Below are 18235 nucleotides of genomic sequence, written 5' to 3'. Positions count from 1 at the left end.
TTGGGTAAAATAGTGACGTTAAACTTGTGAAATCAAAATTTTTAATAACACCGAGCGATTGAAATCTTATGTTTAAAAATCGCAGTTTCAACTGGTTTTCAGCCAATTAAAAAAGTATCGTACATTATCGTACGCGTGAGCTTAATTATCGAAAAATGCGTACTATATAGAGTAGTAGCACTCCGTAGCTTTGGCCATGGCCGCCATTTTGGTCGCAAATTATTTATCTATAGGAGAGAGCATGGGTGACGTACTAGGACGTCACAGTGCCATTACTCTATAGTACCAGCATATGTAACATAATAATGAGTAATTATGTTACAAATGGTACCAGAGAGTGTATAGTATATTATACACTCTCTGATTGTAACCAGAGAGAGTATAGTACAAGGTTGGTAAAAATACTGCGTATAATAGAGTATAGTATATTATACACTCTCTGATAGTACGCCATTTAAAATATCGTACGTCCCAAAAATTATCTCGAAATTATCTACATGTACGATAATTATCGTACGTCTGGCAACGCTGATCCAGGGGTAACATTGACGATTTTGTTTTCTTTTGTGTACAAAACTGCAAATCCATTCCGAAAACAATTATGGCACAGTAAAAACCAAATCACTAACCGGTAAATTTAAATAAACAAATAAAATGCTGAAAGTTTTTTCCAGTCGTGTGTTACATTGTAGTAGGAACCGTTTCTATAATGCTAATGTAATTGTATCAGAATTTAAAAACAAGCATATTGTTGCATACAGTAGCGACAGTAATGATAAGTACAAGAATATTGGGTCGCCCGAAGCTCAAGTTGATAGATTTCGATCACAAGACGGGGTATTCAATCCAGCAAGGGGTCGTGAAGTTTTCCAAAATCCAGTGGAGAATGCTTCATCTAAAGACCAGAATTCAGAATATCGCTACGCTGATCAACCAGAAGCAAACGAAGATGACAAAGAGCACATTTCTGCATATATGAGTCAAAACATCAGCTTAAGCGCTGTTATGCAAACCAACGTTCCAGAACCATTCACAACTACAGGTGAAGCTCCTGTGCATTTGAATATGCCAGGTGGATCTCAATCCCAGGGTCAAAAGTATCTTTCCGAATGGAGACAGCTAACTCACCAAGGATCGTATACCTATAATAATCCGAACTCATCAGATACTAAGAAATCTTGTACGTACTTGCATATTCAATGTACCACAATATCTTTGTCTTAACCCTACAAAAAGTTTTTGATTTATTAATAAACAAATTGTAGGTGATCAAAAAAGGTTTTGTCACAGCCAATCAGCTCCATCCAAGGAAGAAGATAAAGCAAATGTAGCGCAGCTCACAATGAGACAAAAATTAAAACAAGCAGTTCGTGATTATGGCTCAACCGTTATAGTATTTCACGTTGCAATATCCTTAACTTCCTTGGGTGTCTGCTATTTGGCTATTTCAAGGTGATCCATAAAATTTGAGAAGGAAATATAAAAATTTAAATTAATATATCTTTTTGCTATAATTTCAGCGGATTAGATTTGCCTGCTTTATTATCCAATATCGGCATATCTGAATCTCTTACAAAGAACCAAGTTGCGGTTGGTGGGAGTACCTTTGTTATTGCTTATGCGGTTCATAAAGTTTTTGCACCTGTTAGAATATTTATAACACTTTCAACTACACCATTTATTGTACGGTATTTACGAGGAAAAGGAATTTTAAAGCCACCCAAAATTAAATCGCAATAATATTTCTATTTTTCTATACTTCATATTATACAAATAATAAAAATGTAGTTGTTTAGGACCTTTAAATGTATAGAAATTTATAATTAAAGATTTTTTTAGGGGAAAATTTTCATATTTAATGAAAAATCTAAATTTTACACATACATTTTAAATAGCAAAAAAAAATCAATTTACTACAAAATATAGTTTGTTAAAATATAAAATGAACTAATTATAAACAATTTGAAGCTTTTTTTTACTTAATTCTCACTGATGTATTTAATTGCCATGCTGTAAAGGTTTTATTAAACATTTAAATATTACGCAGTGCGAGAATATAACGGTTTTGTATTTCATATTTTTTTTTGGATTCTCAAAAATCTTAATTTTGTTTAAAAAAGTCCTATATATATAGATTTTCATACATCCGCTGCAATATTATAGTTTTATTTTTCTTTTCAAAGTGTCTCTTACGCTTTTAACAAATGCCCTATAGATGCATTCTTAAATTGCGGACTCTTTTTAAATATTACGGGAAAAAGAAAAACTGGCATTACAAGTCCACGAGTTGTAAATAATCGCCGTTATGCTGGCCCGTCAACTTGACTCACTTTCATAGTGAAATAATAAAGAGCTCGGATAAAAAATACGAGGACAGCGATAAACAAACCTAAATTAAAATTATTCAATTAACTCTTTATTTAATAATTTGTAAAGGTTTTTTATATTTACCGATATAGACGACGTACATTCCTTTGTTAGTTATGGATAGTGTTCCAACCTATGCCAAAATATAACTTAAATTAATTTGAAATTGTAATTTAATTCTTGTATACTTGCCGTTACTCCTATGGCAATTATAAGGAACACGACAGATATCACAAAAAATATCAAGCCACGGCTACGAGCAAAGTCAGATCCAACTGTGGATCTAATTAAATTTAAATTTTTTTTAAATATTTTACGTTATTTTGATAAGTACAGTTGATATTTACATTTTCCTACAATGAGGGCACCTTGCCAAAGCATTGGTCAATGTATTAAACTGAAATTAAAAGTTTGCATAAATAAATTTATTATCAGAAGAGAGGGGGGGAAAACTTGAACCAACCAAGAAAGTTGATCGACAATGCCCGCAAGTGACATGACACATTCCAGGAATGTTAGCACCAACTGGAGGTGTAACGGGGCTTGGAGCCAAGTTAATTACTCTTTTACTGGAATTACGTAGAAACTATTATTGAGGGAGAAATGCAATGTAATTAAATGACTTTTTACCAGTTAGGTCGAGGGCAAGCGATCCTTTGAGAAGTTGCTTTGCAAATTAATAAGCAATGACAAGGACATCGAACGTACTTTTTGCCCGGAGGAGCACTTTTGATAGGCTAAAAATAAACTTTAATTTCAAATATGTTGTCTTTAATACATCAAAATAAAAAGATTTTAAATCTTACAGTGGCTTCACCACAAGAATTGCATTTAACCACATGTTGGTCTCTTTTGTTACTTATATCAATCATGGTATTACATACTCGACAGTTGACCATGGGCATGCCTAGTTATCAAGAGATTTCACCAAAATTTACATTTTTGGAATATAAATCAGAACTGAGGTTGAATTTAATAACATTTACCATCACTGGGTGAAGGACTATAAGGAGGGGGAAGTTCATCTGGTCCAATTGGTGGTACTGTGACATAAGTACTATTTGCATCTGTACTAGCAATTGGTGGAGCTTAAACATGATAAACAAAATCATTGTTATTTATATTTGTGGGTAACATGTGTTTAGGATAACTGCCCAGGGAGCGTGAATTTGTTGGTGACTTCGGTTAATAGTGTTATATGTTTATAAATACGTTGAAAACAAAGCTCAAACCAATTGTTGAGTTGGAAGAAATTTTATATAATCTGGTTTACCATAGTTCACAAATTTAAAAACCAAATTGAAATTTTAAGAAATAAAATTAAGTTAAGGCTTATTAATGACAATTAAGTATTTGGTTTTTACCTGTGTCACTCTAATTTAGTGAAGGTCAAACTAGAGGCTTAATGGTTTTAGAAATAAAAAACCAACTTTGGTACACAAAATAACCCCCTCCCACAAAAAAAGCCAAGTCCCAAATTGTCAGAATGTGGATTTGCTAAAAATATAATACCAGAAGGAGATATTTGTCCATAAGAAGTCCCACTTGATCCTTGAAGCAAAGGAGCGCGTTCCTCGTCTTTACTAGGCATGGTCACAAACGAACTTAAAAGTTAAAATATAAAAAGAAATACAACTTTTCCTTAGCTTCCAACATGGGGTCACAAAATCATATGACGCATAGCCTTTTAACATAGCACAGAAGAACAATCAATGTAAATACGTAGCGCCATCAGTTGTTGACCGCAAATAAGTTATCAAGGTTTTTCCCCTTTTTTTATCGTTTATCTGTCTACTAGCACCCACGAAAGCCGTTGCTTATTCACAGAAGTAATCGTAAAAGACAAATATTTAGAAGGTGATTCTACAAAATCGACTGGTACAAAATAAACTAAGGCTAGTAACAACCTCCTATGTGCAAAGGTCAAGTGGTTCCCTTTAAACTTTAAAAGGTCAGCGTGTTGTAGAAGCGGCTTATGAATGTTCTAAGTTTGACTGTCCATCTACGCGTAAAACATGAGTTTACTAAGAAACTTAATTTCAAAATATTATAATTTGCGTAATTTTTCGGAAGTAAATAACCTGATCTACCAAAAATTGTTTAGGAAGTCTTATTTAATGGATAATTCTTTAAAATACATTACAATAAATAAGAGTATAGCAACTTCTAGTGTAAATGACGTAAAAATCTACACCAAAACTGGTGATAAAGGGACATCAGCCACTTTTGCGGGTGACAGAAGACCCAAAACTGATATTATATTTGAAGCTTTAGGCGCTACAGATGAATTAACCAGCGCTATTGGTGTTGCTCGTCAATACTTAGGTGATGAAAAATTACAATTACTAAATGATCAGCTATTTAAAATTCAATGTATCCTGCAAGATTTGTCATCAAATGTAGCAACTCCAAAAAAATTTGCCCGCCCTGCTCACTTACGCCAAACCTATTTCGATGAAAACCATGTCATACAGATAGAAAAGTGGATCGACGAACATACAGATAAACTACCAGAACTTAAAAATTTTATAATACCATCAGGAGGAAAAGCCAGCGCGCATTTGCATCTAGCAAGAGCTATATGCCGCAGAGCAGAAAGAAGAGTTGTGCCATTAGTAATAGCCATAGAAGTCGACGATAAAGCCCTTCGTTTCCTCAACAGACTCAGTGATTATTTGTTTACAATTGCGAGGGTTGCGTCCATGCAAGAAAGTATAAATGAGGATATATATATTAAACCTGAATGATACTGTTTATAACAATCTTTATTAACAACAGTCAATAAACTATACAATGATCCAACGTTTTTGTTTCTTCCGTAAATTGAAATGTACGAAAATAAGCCTATAGTAACACTAGGCTTAGTTAGGTCAAGGAATGACATCCCTGCCTTTATAGTTATAGAAATAATTTAAACTGGTTCTAGGCACTGCATTATTGCCCGTAATGTAAATTAAAACTTAAGTAAACTTTCATAAATAATAATTAATTATTCCAAATCATATTTGTGGCTATAATCTACCACCTCATTATTTTCACTTTAAAAATTTACTCATGATTTTTGATTTTAAGCAGTAAAAGTGCATTAGTTTCGGTATAGGGGGCAGTGTGAAAATATAGCCATGTGGTAGAAAATAGCCAAGCAGCACCCCAAAGTAACTTGTATATTACTCTTTTCTTTTTGGTATATTTACCAATATTTTACCATAAAATGGCTCACAAAGCTACAAATTTAAAATTTCTTGTACGCATATTTTAAGATTAAAAATTTTGTTCCTTCATCAAGACGGTGGTATTTTTTTTGGTCACACATTGGAGAAGACACGAACTTGACTCATTATTACAACATGTAACGGCAAATCTTTCCAATACATAAATCACACTTACGGAATCAATCAACAACTGCTACCCTTATAATTGGGGTATCCGCTTTTAACATTTAACTATAGTCTTTTACAAACTTCTCATGGAATTCTTTGAATCGATTAAGCATGGATTTCAGTTTGTCAGGTTGCGGTAAAATCGTTGTCCTAAATATTATAGGGAAGATTTTAATTAAGTCTATAATTAATTATTTTCTATAAACGTGTCAGTTAGTAGAAATAATTACCGACATACATCTATTATATTATTCCATAAGTTTGTCACTTTAGGGAATATTTTACTGAGAGCTAGTAACGAAATAACGTCATCACCAGAAGAAAATCTCCTCCTAGCGAGGCGCTGTCAAAGGCTAAGTGTGATGTGTTAGCAAGTGGACGCAAATAGGCAACGAAGCCCGTAATGCAGTCTGTTTTGTGAATAGCTCTCAGTAAAACTTTTCCATGTGAAAAATAGGAAATATAACACTTATGTTACCAATTGTAATTTATTATAAAATAATAATAATAATAATAATCAGCTAGGCTAATACTCAAGGCATCAACTTAGGCCTAAGTTAACAAGCGACTTTTAAAACCATTAATTCAGGTGGCCGGGTTACCTTGGAGGAGAGAAGGGGTTACAATGCATAGGAGGGTGGTGGCATCCATTTAGGCCATAAAAATTAAACATGCACCTTTGCGGGCTCTAGGTACCATCCAATGGCCGCTAATTTCCCACCTCATCAAGGTCAATCATTTAAGGATAACCCATTTAAAATGTAAAAATTACAAAAGTTAGGAATTTTTAGTATTTTTTAAACCATATTTTCCTGATGAAATAATTTAAGAAATTATCTATAACAATGAATTTCCAAAGCAAATTTTTTTTTCAAAATGTATTATTAAAAATTAACAGGAGTTTGAGATGGTACGTGTTTCAAGTATATAGCATTATTACTATAGCTATTTGGAAACTTCTATCATTATATGTATAATAACTATTAATAAGGCTTCTGCCAATAGTTATAGATTGATGCAGAATTGATTGTAACCAATAAGAAAATACACTAATTATAATGCACCAGTCCTAAATCCCATTTACGTGCTCATTTTTAACAATAAGGTAAAGAGTAGTGGTGTGCGAGTACTCGAAAATTGCGAGTACTCGTTATCGAGTCCGAGTCCGAGTACTCGGACTCGGACTCGGAATACGTAATTTTATTACTCGCACGGGTACCCGATTCCCACGAAAAGGGTACATAATTACTCGAAGCGGACTCGAGTAAATAGATAATTTGAAAATTACCCGGCGAGTCTAATATTACTCGGCGAGTCCATTATTACTCGGCGAGTCCATTATTATTGGGCAAGTCCATTATTTCTCGGCGATTACTTAAACAGCGACAAATAAATTTCAGACGAATTAGCCACGATAACTTGGACTCGAATTGAACTCGATAAAAATTAGGACTCGAATTGGACTCGTTAAAAACATTCCGGACTCGTATTGGACTCGAAAGCTTTAAGCCTAATTCTTTAGGACTCGAGGACTCGATCAAGTCCTTAATATTTGGACTCGAGGACTCGCGAGTCCAAGTTTCTAAGACTCGAGACTCGACTCGAATTTCAAAAAACAGGACTCGCACACCCTTAGTAAAGAGTATGTATTACACCCAAAATATTATATTATTTTAGAAACGTTTCTCATTAAGAATTTAACATGTAAATACAGACCTGACACACTTATAGTAAAAGTTTTATTACCTGAAATGATACGTTCCTGGAATTTGGCCAAACCCACTACCAGGTACCACGCAAATACCAGTACTTTCTAACAATTGCATTGCGTAGAAAAAGTCTGGCGCTTGCCCGAGGGTCTAAATAAAAGTAATAAGTTTAAGATACAGTATATTACCCTCAATAACAAAACTAATTTACTTTAGCTTTGGCGATTGCTTTTTCTGGAAGCGAAATTTTTGGAAAGGCGTACATAGCACCCGCAACTTTGTTGCACTTAAAACCAGGCATACTGTTAAACGTTTCTGCAATCATCCCCGCTCTAAGTTTTAAGGAATCCAGTACAGCTTTCTTTTCCTTCAAAATTTAAAGAAGTTAAACAATGAGCTTTCAATGAAACGAACACTCAAGATTTCTTACTTTTGCGAATAGCTCATAGGAAGGTTCGCCAGGTTGAGGAGGGTTCACAACACAGTCCATCACAACCTTCAATCACAAATAGCTTTTATTAAGTAAAAAATACTATCGAAGTCAGTATTTAAATCCAAATATACCTGTCCTAAGACACTGGAGCATAATTTAGCAGATATGGATTTGAGTATCATTTGAAGCACAGCACTGTCAACGTTTATAAGCTCGCAATAGCCTCCACGTAGCCCACATCTTTAAAGAAATTTAGGAAAATGCATAATTAACTAAAGAACCAACCTCAAAAATTTGAGATCGTACACAAGATTTGATTTCTAATGAGAAATTATGCTATAACCTCAATTTTCTTTTGAGAAAAAACTTATGGTGTCGGCCAAGGGCCTTAGACACCAATGTAAACTCAATTTAACATTTCTAATCCTTTCTTAGAATATTAATGCTTCATTGGAACAAATGTTAACAAAGGAAAAAATGTTTTATAAATCTTTGTAAAACCCATCTCAAAAATTGGCCACCCTGATTCCGTCAAAAGGGATACAAAACTGGGAATTCCCTGTACGATCTTTAAAAAAAAAAAAAAACATACTCTCCCATGTATCCTTTGGAAGAGGACATAAAGGAAGCCAACTCCATTTGCGAATAAGGGGGTCCCATTTCAGTCATGACCTTTTTAAACGAATGGAATGAGCACCCTTCAGCATAAACATTGTCTTGATAGACTTCATCAGCCAAAATAAATAATTTCTCCTCATGCGCAAATTTTATAATTTCGGTAATATTTTCTTTAGTTAACACGGAACCTTTTCAAAGATACGTGTTAAATTAGCAGTGCGAGGTTTAAAATTTCACAGATCAGTTTCAATAATGGCATTACCAGTTGGATTTCCTGGATTAATAATAACTATAGCTCTAGGCATCATCGTTTGACGAGCTTCAACAATGGAACGCTTCAATTCTTTAATATCAAGGGCCCATTCTTTGTCTTCGTCCAAGTAGTAGTTTATCTAAAATTGATTATTGTACAGTTAAATTCCTTCCAGTGAACAAGATTTAATCCTCAGAAAAGTTATTAACCTGTTTGATTCCATATTCAGCGAGAGTAGCCGAATATAACGGATATTGTGGAATGGGAATCATAACACCAGGAGGTTTACCATTCGCAGTGTAATTGAATACATTTAGGATTGACTTAATAGAGTAGAAAATCATGAATTTTTGAACTGTCAAAGATGGCTATGGTATTAATGTACTTTAATTCCTTCAGTCGCTCCGGTGGAAAGAAGAACATTTTTATAGTCAGCGGCAACACCATCACGTTTTTCAATGTATTGCGCTGCATGCTTGCGAATAATTTCAATACCAGCACTGTCAGTGTATGAACCTACGAGTTAAAACAGTAAAAGTATTATTAAAAATTTCCCATTTAATTTGCATAAAAGGGGTAACTTGCCAACGCTATGTCCTCCACATCCATCCAAAATGGCTTTAGCCCTCTCTTTAGCATCACTTGGAAATTTATTATCATTTAGAAGTTCTGGGTAAGCACACAGTGTCAGAACCTTCCATTTAAAAAAGCAGGTTTTTTACGAAATCATAATTTGAATTGCTAATAAGTAAACCTGTACCTGTCTTATAAAGGTTAGTGGTTTTTGTCCCATAGCCTGACAATCTCCAATATTGGCTTTTAGAACCTCTGTGAATGGCTTTTTTACTCCCTTTATTAAAATAAATATTTTAAATCTTTGTGTTCTTTAAGTAAATGGACATCAAAATATAAACATTGCTATATTTTGGCCTAAAAAAAATTAAAATTTTTTCCCTTAACCCTCATAATGCGCCTTTTAGAAAGCAATTTTTGTACTTTCTAAAAATAATTATAGCTGTTAAGTAAAATGTTAAAAAAGCCTACTGTCGATCACAGTAGACACATGACAATCAATGCAAATGTAACATTCTAAAAATAAATGTAATATTACAGCAGGAAATAATTTTTTTTTTATAAATTTCCGGTGAAAGCTATTATTTTCTTATTTAAATTTTCAACCAAAGTTTTAGAAATTATAATATATCAGTGGGGGAAAAATAAGGACTATCCTATACATTATGTCAACACTTCATACACCTACTAAAAAAAAGATTATTTTTTTATGAGAGTATCAAGTCATATCAATATCCGCAATATAATTATTTTATATTTGTACAGCAATTTTCTTCTGCGCTAATAAATTGTAATCAGAGCAAAAGCTAGATGCCCAATGAAACTTTGATAAGATGGAATTTTGCCTGCCCACATCATTAAGAAATATAGGTTAAGGAGTTGCAGCCTAAAAAACTATTGATTGTAGGCTCCAGACAGGTCTACATTAAAATAACACTCCTGATATAAGCAAATGATATTACTAGGCACACACCCGTGACACCCATGCATACATTACTTTATTTCTAAGAATTTATATATCTCACACAATTGTGCAATCATAATGAATATCACTGGCATGATGTAAATTAAACTTTTTTTGCATAAGACACAACTCAACTCATACACCATAACATAACTAAGAATTAATATATTATAAGAAGAAATATATTACCCTTTGAAGTTCTTTCTCCAGTTCAACAGCCCTGATTACCAATGGACCCCTTACAGCATATTCCATCTGTTTAATATTGGGATTCATATTCTCCAGTGTAACAGTTTTGCCTGCCATTGTGGTTGCAGGTGCGTTTCTCCTCAAAGTGGTGGAGTGAAAACTTTTGATTACAGTTAAATTGGTGCCTTTTACCGGCTGAATTAATTGCACCGCGGAGCTGATATTTTTGTATCTCCTACTCTTACAACTCACTCCCTCACCGAGAGATTTAAACAGAGACCTCGCAAGGATACGATTATGAGCCGACGAGGATAAGCAATTTACCGACGACGGAAGCATGGTGAATACTTGGACTTTACCACTGATAAGAATGGGGGTGTATTGACGCGATAATTCACGAGTACTTAAGTTGTTAAGGCTTAGCTACAATACTTTCTTGATCTTGGAAGAATTTTGGAAAAATCCCTTAGAGGGCAAAGATGAAGTGATAACTTAAGCAATAAAGTTTATTGCGGACGGAAATTTACGACGCGAAATAGAAAAAACACGAGTTTTTGAGCAAAAAGACTTAACTGCATAGGATATTTCTTTCAACTATTTAAAGATAAAGCTTGGACCTAGGAAGACGACTTAAATTTGCAAAACTTTTAAAATGAGAAACACTTTAATTGCGCGACGCTAAGGGGCTTGAGTTGTGGGACAAGGTGTCCTACAAGCGGGACAACGACTGCACTGCTCCTGCGACAAACCTCAACTAGCATACTACTGCAGCGAAATTTTTAATTTCGTGTTAGATACTTTGGCGCCAGACCCGCCAGCGTGGGGTCCCAGTGTCAATAGGCCAAGGTCATAAGCTCGACAAGAATAGTTACAGTTTAGAAAAAGCCAAGGCCTAACAAATGTCAACTTTTCTATCGAACTTTAACCATTTTCATTAAATATTGAAGCAAATAATGTTAAAATCTTCGGTGCAAGCTGCTAAAGTTTCCAAAGTTGTCGTTTGTGGCTATCAAGGATGTGGGAAAACTGCTATTTTGGAACAATTCATCTATGGAAGCCATGCAGTGGGAACTGTAAGATATAATAATATTTTAATTAATGATAAATTTAATCATAATTTAATTTTTACCAGGATATGCATTCTACTATTGAAGATATTTATTTAGCACATGTAGATACGGACAGAGGTAGCAAGGAGAAAGTTATATTTTACGATACCTCTGGATTGGTAAATTATTACTAAATTAGGAATTGTATTTGATGATTAAATTTGTATGAATTCAAAAAATATTTCATAGGATTTGAAGAATTTTGAAGTCTCAAGAGCGCACATAGCTCACGCAGATGTAATTAGTTAAAAGAGATATTAAATAACAGAAAAAGTGAAATATTTACAATTTTTATTTTTATAGGGTGCTGTTTTAGTTTTTAGCGTAAATAATATAGACTCTTTTAGACTGATGGATCTTATGAAAAAGGATTTAGAAAAACATAAAGAAAAGAAAGAGGTGATGCAGCATTTTATAGTTTAAATTGTTTAATCATTATTAACGGGGCTTTATTGTTATAAAAAGATTGCTATAGTTGCTCTTGCTAACAAAGCAGATTTAGTCCAAGAGCGTCAAGTAGATACTGTCTCAGCACAATCATGGGCACATCGAGAGAAAAGTAAATTACTTTATAAACTATGACTATCGAGCAAACTGTAAATATCATAATTTAAACATTTTCAGTTAAACTCTACGAAGTTAGTGTAGCAGACCCAAGATCTTTGATTGAACCTTTTATATATTTAACCTCGAAAATGAATCCTCCGCCCAGTAATGCTACTATCATATGCTTTCATAATATTTAAGAAATAAATTAAGAAGTATTATAAATTAAAATGATGGTTTTATTTTATAGGCAAATCAACATTTGCGCCATTGGTGAGAAAGGGCAAAGGAATTCCTTTGGAACTTTAGAAAGGAATTTTTTTTACAGTTTTTATATTTACCAAATGTTCGGGAAATTTTTAAATTATGTATTTATAAAAGGTTTATTTTTAAATCGAGAAATTAAAATTCTTTGAAGAAATGTTTCTTTCTTTATCACCTAGATGGCGACAGCTGCCTATGTAGCTTCATCCAAAGAGATTCTGCTTTAAGGCCTTAAGCCGTCAAAATAAAATAGCCTCATGTTCGCGATTATTAGTAATCAAATTAAACATTTAATATTTGTTAGTAAATTATGAATACAAGATTCATAAAAAACATATTCTTAGTCATTAAACCAGTTATGCAACAAAGTCAGAGAAAATTTACAGTTGCTGTAGAAGGGAATATTGGTTCAGGAAAAACGACCCTCTTAAATTACTTTTCAAAATTTCCAAATACTGTGGTGTGTAAATTTTAAAATTTTAAATATTCACATAAATAAAATTCTATAATCTTAGACAATTGAGGAACCAGTGCAAAAATGGAGAAATTTAAAAGACCATAATTTATTGGTAAATTAGTTTGAATACTTATAAGTGTTTTATATATTGAGAAATCATCTTTAAATTGTTGTAATTAGGGTCTGATGTATCAAGATCCTTCTAGATGGGGTTTGACATTTCAAACATATGTGCAACTGACAATGTTACAACAACACACTTCCAAAGACAAAGGCCATGTTAAATTGATGGAAAGATCAATTTACAGTGCCAAATATTGTTTTGTAGAAAATTTATACCAAAGGTATAGACAAAATATAAAATAATTACCTATTGATTAATATATAATACTCAATATTAGTGGAAAATTGCCGGAGGTTGAATACGTAGTCCTGGGGGAATGGTTTGACTGGATAGTTCAAAATGAAAAAGTCAATTTAGATTTAATAGGTATTAAATATTTAAAATTTTGAGGTAAAAATTATTTAAATTATTTTATTATTTATTATTATTATTTATAAGTTTATCTAAGAACAGATCCTAAAGTAGTTTATAAACGAATTTTGGAGAGAAAGAGACCAGAAGAAATGAGTATACCTATGGTGAAATTGCATAAGAATTATAATTAAGTATAATTACTAAAATGTTTCAATAAAATAGGACTACATCGAGAAACTACACGAATTGCATGAAAACTGGCTAATTCACAAGAAATGTTTTGCTGTTCCAGGTCCAATTTTGGTAATTTTAAACCTTCCTACCGTCCCGTTATAGTAATACGCATGAGCAGAGTACTTTTGGTTTTCGTACAAATGGCGGCAAATTCAAAATGGATTTATATTTCCCCAGGTTTTAAACGCGAATTCAAATCTTGACCACATGAACAAGGCTTACCAAGAAAACTGTGAGAAAATTCTGTGTATGAATAACTAAAAAATATGTTAAAGTAAACTATTTTTATACTGGAAATAAAATATAATTTTTTTATATTCCTATTATTGTTTTTCATAAAACAATTAACGTTTAAAAAACGGTAAATTAAGTCAAAGATAATATAAACCTCGTGGCCTAGATTGAAAAAACTGCCTGGGGCTCGTCAAAATTCTAAGAATTCTTCCTTTGATAGTGAGAATTTTCACTTCTCAAATTTTTGACGGTCCTTCTCACAGGAGGTGACGTAATCTCTTCTCACGAGTTCTCTTAGCATTCTCACTTGGTCAAAAAGGGGTTGATATTATAATATAAATAAAAAATTAACTATGGCAGCTAATATTCTAATCAGTTTACTTGATGCTGAAGAAAATAAACATTAGGATATTTTTGTGGACGAAAATGAATTTCAGAGAAAATAGAATGATTAGTTAATTTCCGATGAAACATTTCCTTTTAAATTATAAATAAAATATTTTCTTCCTTCATATATTGTCGTGAAATCGTGTAAAACAGTAAAAATAATATTTATTGTCAAAGGCTTAGTTTACAACGTTCTTGGCATTATCGTAAGCCGCCATCTTTAGAAGAATCTTTTTACATTGCCGCATTTTAGCGAGTTCTCACGGGGAGCAAAACTCTCACGAAGAACTCTTCTCAAGAGAAGAATTTCTTCTCAGAATTTTGACGCGCCCCTGGCTCGTAGTCAACTAGGAGCTGGAGCAACAAACACAAGGAGAACGCATCTAGCCTTTAAACACGCTAACGCAGTGTTGTGTACAAATTTCATTGGACGAACCTTTATGCTGAACGTTTTACGGAAAGGGGGAAGACAATTTCCGAATTTTCCCCTTCCGACGGCAGCAGACACTAAAGCGTCTAACCAATGAAAACTGTACACAAGAAAATGCACGACCTTTGACGGGTTGCGTTCTCCTTGTGTGTTTGTTGCTCCATGGAGGAATAGTAGAGGAGGGGAAAGGAAAGAAGACGCTAAATCCGACAGCGTAGTGCCAGTTCGAGGCGGGGGTAAAAGGGGGGGAAAGTCGAGGTAGACTTTTTAAAGAATTCAAACCCTAACCGGTAGATCGCGCCATGATCGCGCTGCCTGTGTTGGAATGTATGAAAACATGGAGGAATAGATAAAAGTCTACTTCGACATACCCCCCGTTTCTACATCCCCCTTTACGCGATTTCTGAAGAGGAACGTCAGTGCTTAGCCCAATCAGAACTATCAATACCACTCCAGGGCTATTCCTCTATGGTTGCTCCTAGGTAGTCAATAGCGTTTACCCACTATCTGCCGGAACTCGGAAAAATTACCTCCGTAGTTACCATGGTAACCAACTATAGGATGCGTTCAGTAATTTGTAAAAGTCTAAATTTTCTCTTGTGCCGACATTTTTCTTCATTAGACGTTTTGATAATCAAGCTCAGCGTTTTACTGCTAGAGCCTAACGTCACCGATAAATTTTGATTCCGCCGCAGATTTTGTTTTTGAGATTTTCTACGTAACTTTTTTTGGTATTTCTTCAAAAACATTTTGGAAATTTTTTTTCCAAATTTTCAAAAGGGAGGAGAAACCATAGAAATCTCATAGGTAACTAGAATGCTGCCGCCTACGGCCGAGCTTGACGCCAGTTCGCCTTGAACCTTCAGCCAATGAGAGGCCGTAGAGTGGTTCCGCCAAGGAGGATAATAATCCTCCTTGGATCCGCTACTATAGCGGGAGATAGGTGACGTCATTCTCTCTGGTGAGATTAAATTCTTGGCAGAACCACTCTTTGAGCTCTGATTGGCTGAGATCTGGCTATCGTCTGCTACGGCGTTTGGCCCATTTGCCAGTTACACGGCAGCATTCTAGTTACCTATGAGATTTCTATGGGAGAAACTTTTCACGCCACCGAAAAAAATCAACATCGACGAGAATTTTTGAAAAATTGGCGCGTCATCAAATTGGCCGTGATAGAACAATACAGCGACCGAATGGAGGTCCCGTGCCGGAAACGGGTAAACGCTTCGTTACAAAACCGTCAATCAGAAAGAATCTAGGGTATGGAGTTCTATATTATCTTTGATTAAATGAATGCAATGCTGCGAATAGGTAGCTACCGAAAGTCAGTGGATGGAAATTCCCTTCCCATATCTCTCCCACTCTCCTTAAAGGCCCAAACACACATACGGTTCACAAGCCATTTCGCCTGGGAATTTTCGCGCACGTTCCCATGCGCCATGACTTCCATTCTAAGTCACGCGATTTGCCAGCGAAATTTCGCGCGCGAAGACTATGTGTGCATCCGCCTGTAGCGTAGCCAGGATTTTGTTTCGGGGGGGGGGCACGCCATTGTAAAAAAATAAAAATATTTGTACGTACGACCATACCTTTGGGGGGGGGGCATTTGCCCCCTGTGTCCCCCCCCCCTGGCATCCGCCCTTATTTAAAGGGGGTCTATGATCATCGAAAAATGATCGAATTTAACATTAGTTCATATTCCCTTTAAGGGAAGACCACGGAAACTACGCGTCATCACGTAGGGGAAGTGAATCTTCACCAGGTAGAGGGAACGAAATTTTAATCCACGAACTTTCCTATTACATCTATTGTAAATGTTTTTTTAAATTTAAAACGCTTTTGTTTAACGTAAACGAAAGTACAAAATTATCCTTGTGTGAGAGTGGTACTGAATTTGGAAAGTGGATCAATAACTTTCCGTTTTTTTTCAAAAATAAACCCAGTGTCCTTCGCAGCCGAAATTGGTCTTCCTGGATTCAACGACTCATAATGAATTCCGTTAACCCCGTTATAGGCCTTTAAGCTTTCACCGACTCGTAATTCCCCGAAATCGAGAGCGTTAGCACCAACAGATGGGTCATTGCGCCGAATTCCCAACCAAAAACCCCCTCCCCGAATTGTCCTCGTTGACGCTCTCATATAGTTTAAAACTTACGAGTAGCGTTACAATACTCGCTAATCGAACCGACCCGTTTGGAGGTGTTTCAACTCTGATTTCGTCGAGCTATATTTTATTACAACAGAGGTTAGCGCCGTTTTTTGCAACAAAAAACAAGGATTAATTCTAAACGGGAGCGGGGACAAGAGCTGGTCGGGTTTATTCCACCTTCGAGTCAAGGGATGAGAAAATCATATCGTACCCCTGGAGATGATTAGTGAACCGCTCTCGTCGCTTATTTTATACGGAATATTCCATTCGCGAGGGGTGGTAAGTAGATAATCGTTTAGCGTTCCGTCCCATTTCGGGTCCGGGTGGAATGATACGAGCGATGGTGTGGGGTCGGGATGAATGCTCTCGCCACCCCGGCCGAAACGGGAACGCGCCGCGTTACGTAACACTTGGCGCGCTTTTCCAAAATAGTTTGTTCAGACGCCGGGCTGCGGCGTTTTGAGGGGGTGCAACGCGCTCTCGTCCTTCGGAGGCGCCTGTTACGTTTCCTGGTTCCGCCTCCTCCGCTAGAGGGATCAGTCACCAGTGAAAGTGGTCCATCGGCCCTTTCCCCTTTCCCGCCGCTACTCCCCCAACCTCCCCAATTTTGCTGGAAACGGAAGCCGACAATCGCTTCCGCGTGCAGGGATCTCCCCTCTCGTTTCCTAGACTGTTTAGACTCTTTGAACTCCACTACGTATAATGCAAGGGAAGGGAAAGCGGACAATACCAAAAAGAAACGCGCTCAAGGAGGGTAGGGGCTGATGAACCCCAACTAGGCTGCCGCTTAGCAGATGTTATTTCCGAAAATATTCCATGGAACCGCCTTTTGATTGATTACGTCTCCCTCTTTGTGCGCGCTGTTTGCTGCTAGTACCCCTTTTCTGACAAGAATGGTCTTTACTGTCGTCATCAAAGTGATAGCTTCGGAGCTAACCATTTATTTTAAAAGGGAGTCAGGGTTCATTTTGGGAGGGACCATGTCGGATTGGGGGGTGTTAATGGGATTTATAAATTGTCATGTTCATGATGGATCACCTAATTTCTCGTAGGGTAATTAGCGCTAGTTGCGTTAAAAACCAGGTGCAAAACGTTTTAACAGATGATTATTCGCCTTCTAATATACTCTCAACCAGTGGCGTAGCCAGAAATCCTTCAAGGGTGGGATTCAAAGTTTTCAAATTATGAAAGATACGTGAGAAGGGGGTGATATTTTAGTACAGCTAAAATTACACGAAACCCTCCCCTTGTCTACGTCACTGCTCTCAATTATACCTTCACTCATGAAACAAAATTATTTTCATTGTTTTTTACACCTTTCCTAACAAAAATCGTTAAGAAAATTAGCAATAGGTATTATGTAAGTTATGGTGTATTTGTGGGTTTTTGTATGTAATTATGGGTTTATTATATTATAGTTATAACACCCAATTAAAAAATATCGTAAAAAAACGGATAGCA

General features: G+C 35.4%; 6 protein-coding genes across 7 annotated transcripts; 4 read left to right on the top strand and 2 right to left on the bottom strand.

Annotated features, from left to right (window-relative positions):
* Positions 1-537: 537 nt before the first annotated feature.
* Positions 538-1891, top strand: LOC149951880 (uncharacterized). Its single transcript, XM_090168326.1, has 3 exons — positions 538-1180; positions 1266-1452; positions 1521-1891. The coding sequence occupies exons 1-3, from the start codon at positions 655-657 to the stop codon at positions 1738-1740; spliced, it is 933 nt and encodes a 310-aa protein (XP_090024452.1). The 5' UTR covers positions 538-654; the 3' UTR covers positions 1741-1891.
* A 254-nt stretch (positions 1892-2145) lies between these two features.
* On the bottom strand, positions 2146-4274 carry LOC149951879 (type I phosphatidylinositol 4,5-bisphosphate 4-phosphatase-A). The gene is made up of 9 exons (XM_090168327.1): positions 3880-4274; positions 3354-3455; positions 3174-3274; positions 2998-3104; positions 2831-2936; positions 2715-2764; positions 2560-2650; positions 2452-2500; positions 2146-2389 (listed from the first exon to the last, which is right to left on the bottom strand). The coding sequence occupies exons 1-9, from the start codon at positions 3956-3958 to the stop codon at positions 2304-2306; spliced, it is 771 nt and encodes a 256-aa protein (XP_090024453.1). The 5' UTR covers positions 3959-4274; the 3' UTR covers positions 2146-2303.
* Positions 4047-5169, top strand: LOC149951878 (corrinoid adenosyltransferase MMAB-like). The gene is made up of 2 exons (XM_090168329.1): positions 4047-4692; positions 4753-5169. Exons 1-2 carry the CDS (start codon positions 4383-4385, stop codon positions 5112-5114), a joined length of 672 nt encoding a protein of 223 aa, XP_090024455.1. The 5' UTR covers positions 4047-4382; the 3' UTR covers positions 5115-5169.
* On the bottom strand, positions 5112-11262 carry LOC149951877 (alanine aminotransferase 1-like). The gene is made up of 12 exons (XM_090168325.1): positions 10487-11262; positions 9521-9610; positions 9346-9454; positions 9146-9276; positions 8970-9083; positions 8770-8899; positions 8482-8695; positions 8021-8129; positions 7887-7952; positions 7668-7823; positions 7494-7606; positions 5112-5897 (listed from the first exon to the last, which is right to left on the bottom strand). The coding sequence occupies exons 1-12, from the start codon at positions 10823-10825 to the stop codon at positions 5807-5809; spliced, it is 1662 nt and encodes a 553-aa protein (XP_090024451.1). The 5' UTR covers positions 10826-11262; the 3' UTR covers positions 5112-5806.
* Positions 11078-12562, top strand: kappaB-Ras (NFKB inhibitor interacting Ras like 1). Its single transcript, XM_090168330.1, has 7 exons — positions 11078-11559; positions 11619-11714; positions 11785-11832; positions 11899-11994; positions 12061-12154; positions 12220-12306; positions 12392-12562. The coding sequence occupies exons 1-7, from the start codon at positions 11440-11442 to the stop codon at positions 12448-12450; spliced, it is 600 nt and encodes a 199-aa protein (XP_090024456.1). The 5' UTR covers positions 11078-11439; the 3' UTR covers positions 12451-12562.
* Positions 12563-12622: 60 nt separating this feature from the next.
* Positions 12623-13865, top strand: dnk (deoxynucleoside kinase). 2 transcript variants are annotated; one of them, XM_090170146.1, is made up of 7 exons: positions 12623-12865; positions 12921-12974; positions 13043-13206; positions 13264-13352; positions 13440-13504; positions 13563-13643; positions 13752-13865. In XM_090170146.1, exons 1-7 carry the CDS (start codon positions 12716-12718, stop codon positions 13833-13835), a joined length of 687 nt encoding a protein of 228 aa, XP_090026272.1. In that variant the 5' UTR covers positions 12623-12715; the 3' UTR covers positions 13836-13865. The 2 variants fall into 2 exon arrangements, with proteins under 2 accessions (XP_090026272.1, XP_090026271.1); XM_090170145.1 differs by having other exon boundaries at positions 12626-12865; positions 13425-13504.
* The last annotated feature ends 4370 nt before the right edge of the window (positions 13866-18235 follow it).

This window comes from Leiobunum rupestre, chromosome 3, assembly GCF_980474605.1.
Source record: "Leiobunum rupestre chromosome 3, qqLeiRupe1.1.hap1, whole genome shotgun sequence".
NCBI lineage: Eukaryota > Metazoa > Arthropoda > Arachnida > Opiliones > Sclerosomatidae > Leiobunum > Leiobunum rupestre.
Note: the sequence above shows the minus strand (reverse complement) of the source record. Positions and strands in the feature narration are given on the sequence as shown.

Excerpts from the sequence above, each read along its gene's own strand:
- LOC149951880 (XM_090168326.1), top strand. The coding sequence starts at position 655 with ATGCTGAAAGTTTTTTCCAGTCGTGTGTTACATTGTAGTAGGAACCGT. Across the intron at positions 1,181-1,265 it reads ATCAGATACTAAGAAATCTT|GTGATCAAAAAAGGTTTTGT; the intron begins GTACGTACTTGC and ends AACAAATTGTAG. Across the intron at positions 1,453-1,520 it reads TGCTATTTGGCTATTTCAAG|CGGATTAGATTTGCCTGCTT; the intron begins GTGATCCATAAA and ends CTATAATTTCAG.
- LOC149951879 (XM_090168327.1), bottom strand. The coding sequence starts at position 3,958 with ATGCCTAGTAAAGACGAGGAACGCGCTCCTTTGCTTCAAGGATCAAGT. Across the intron at positions 3,105-3,173 it reads ATTCTTGTGGTGAAGCCACT|CCTATCAAAAGTGCTCCTCC; the intron begins GTAAGATTTAAA and ends GTTTATTTTTAG. Across the intron at positions 2,501-2,559 it reads TAATTGCCATAGGAGTAACG|GTTGGAACACTATCCATAAC; the intron begins GCAAGTATACAA and ends ATTTTGGCATAG.
- LOC149951878 (XM_090168329.1), top strand. The coding sequence starts at position 4,383 with ATGAGTTTACTAAGAAACTTAATTTCAAAATATTATAATTTGCGTAAT. Across the intron at positions 4,693-4,752 it reads TGTTGCTCGTCAATACTTAG|ATTTGTCATCAAATGTAGCA; the intron begins GTGATGAAAAAT and ends GTATCCTGCAAG.
- LOC149951877 (XM_090168325.1), bottom strand. The coding sequence starts at position 10,825 with ATGCTTCCGTCGTCGGTAAATTGCTTATCCTCGTCGGCTCATAATCGT. Across the intron at positions 9,455-9,520 it reads CACTAACCTTTATAAGACAG|GTTCTGACACTGTGTGCTTA; the intron begins GTACAGGTTTAC and ends TTTAAATGGAAG. Across the intron at positions 7,607-7,667 it reads AAGCAATCGCCAAAGCTAAA|ACCCTCGGGCAAGCGCCAGA; the intron begins GTAAATTAGTTT and ends ACTTTTATTTAG.
- kappaB-Ras (XM_090168330.1), top strand. The coding sequence starts at position 11,440 with ATGTTAAAATCTTCGGTGCAAGCTGCTAAAGTTTCCAAAGTTGTCGTT. Across the intron at positions 11,560-11,618 it reads GAAGCCATGCAGTGGGAACT|GATATGCATTCTACTATTGA; the intron begins GTAAGATATAAT and ends AATTTTTACCAG. Across the intron at positions 12,307-12,391 it reads GAAAATGAATCCTCCGCCCA|GCAAATCAACATTTGCGCCA; the intron begins GTAATGCTACTA and ends TTTATTTTATAG.
- dnk (XM_090170145.1), top strand. The coding sequence starts at position 12,716 with ATGAATACAAGATTCATAAAAAACATATTCTTAGTCATTAAACCAGTT. Across the intron at positions 13,207-13,263 it reads GTAGAAAATTTATACCAAAG|TGGAAAATTGCCGGAGGTTG; the intron begins GTATAGACAAAA and ends ACTCAATATTAG. Across the intron at positions 13,644-13,751 it reads CTGTTCCAGGTCCAATTTTG|GTTTTAAACGCGAATTCAAA; the intron begins GTAATTTTAAAC and ends ATATTTCCCCAG.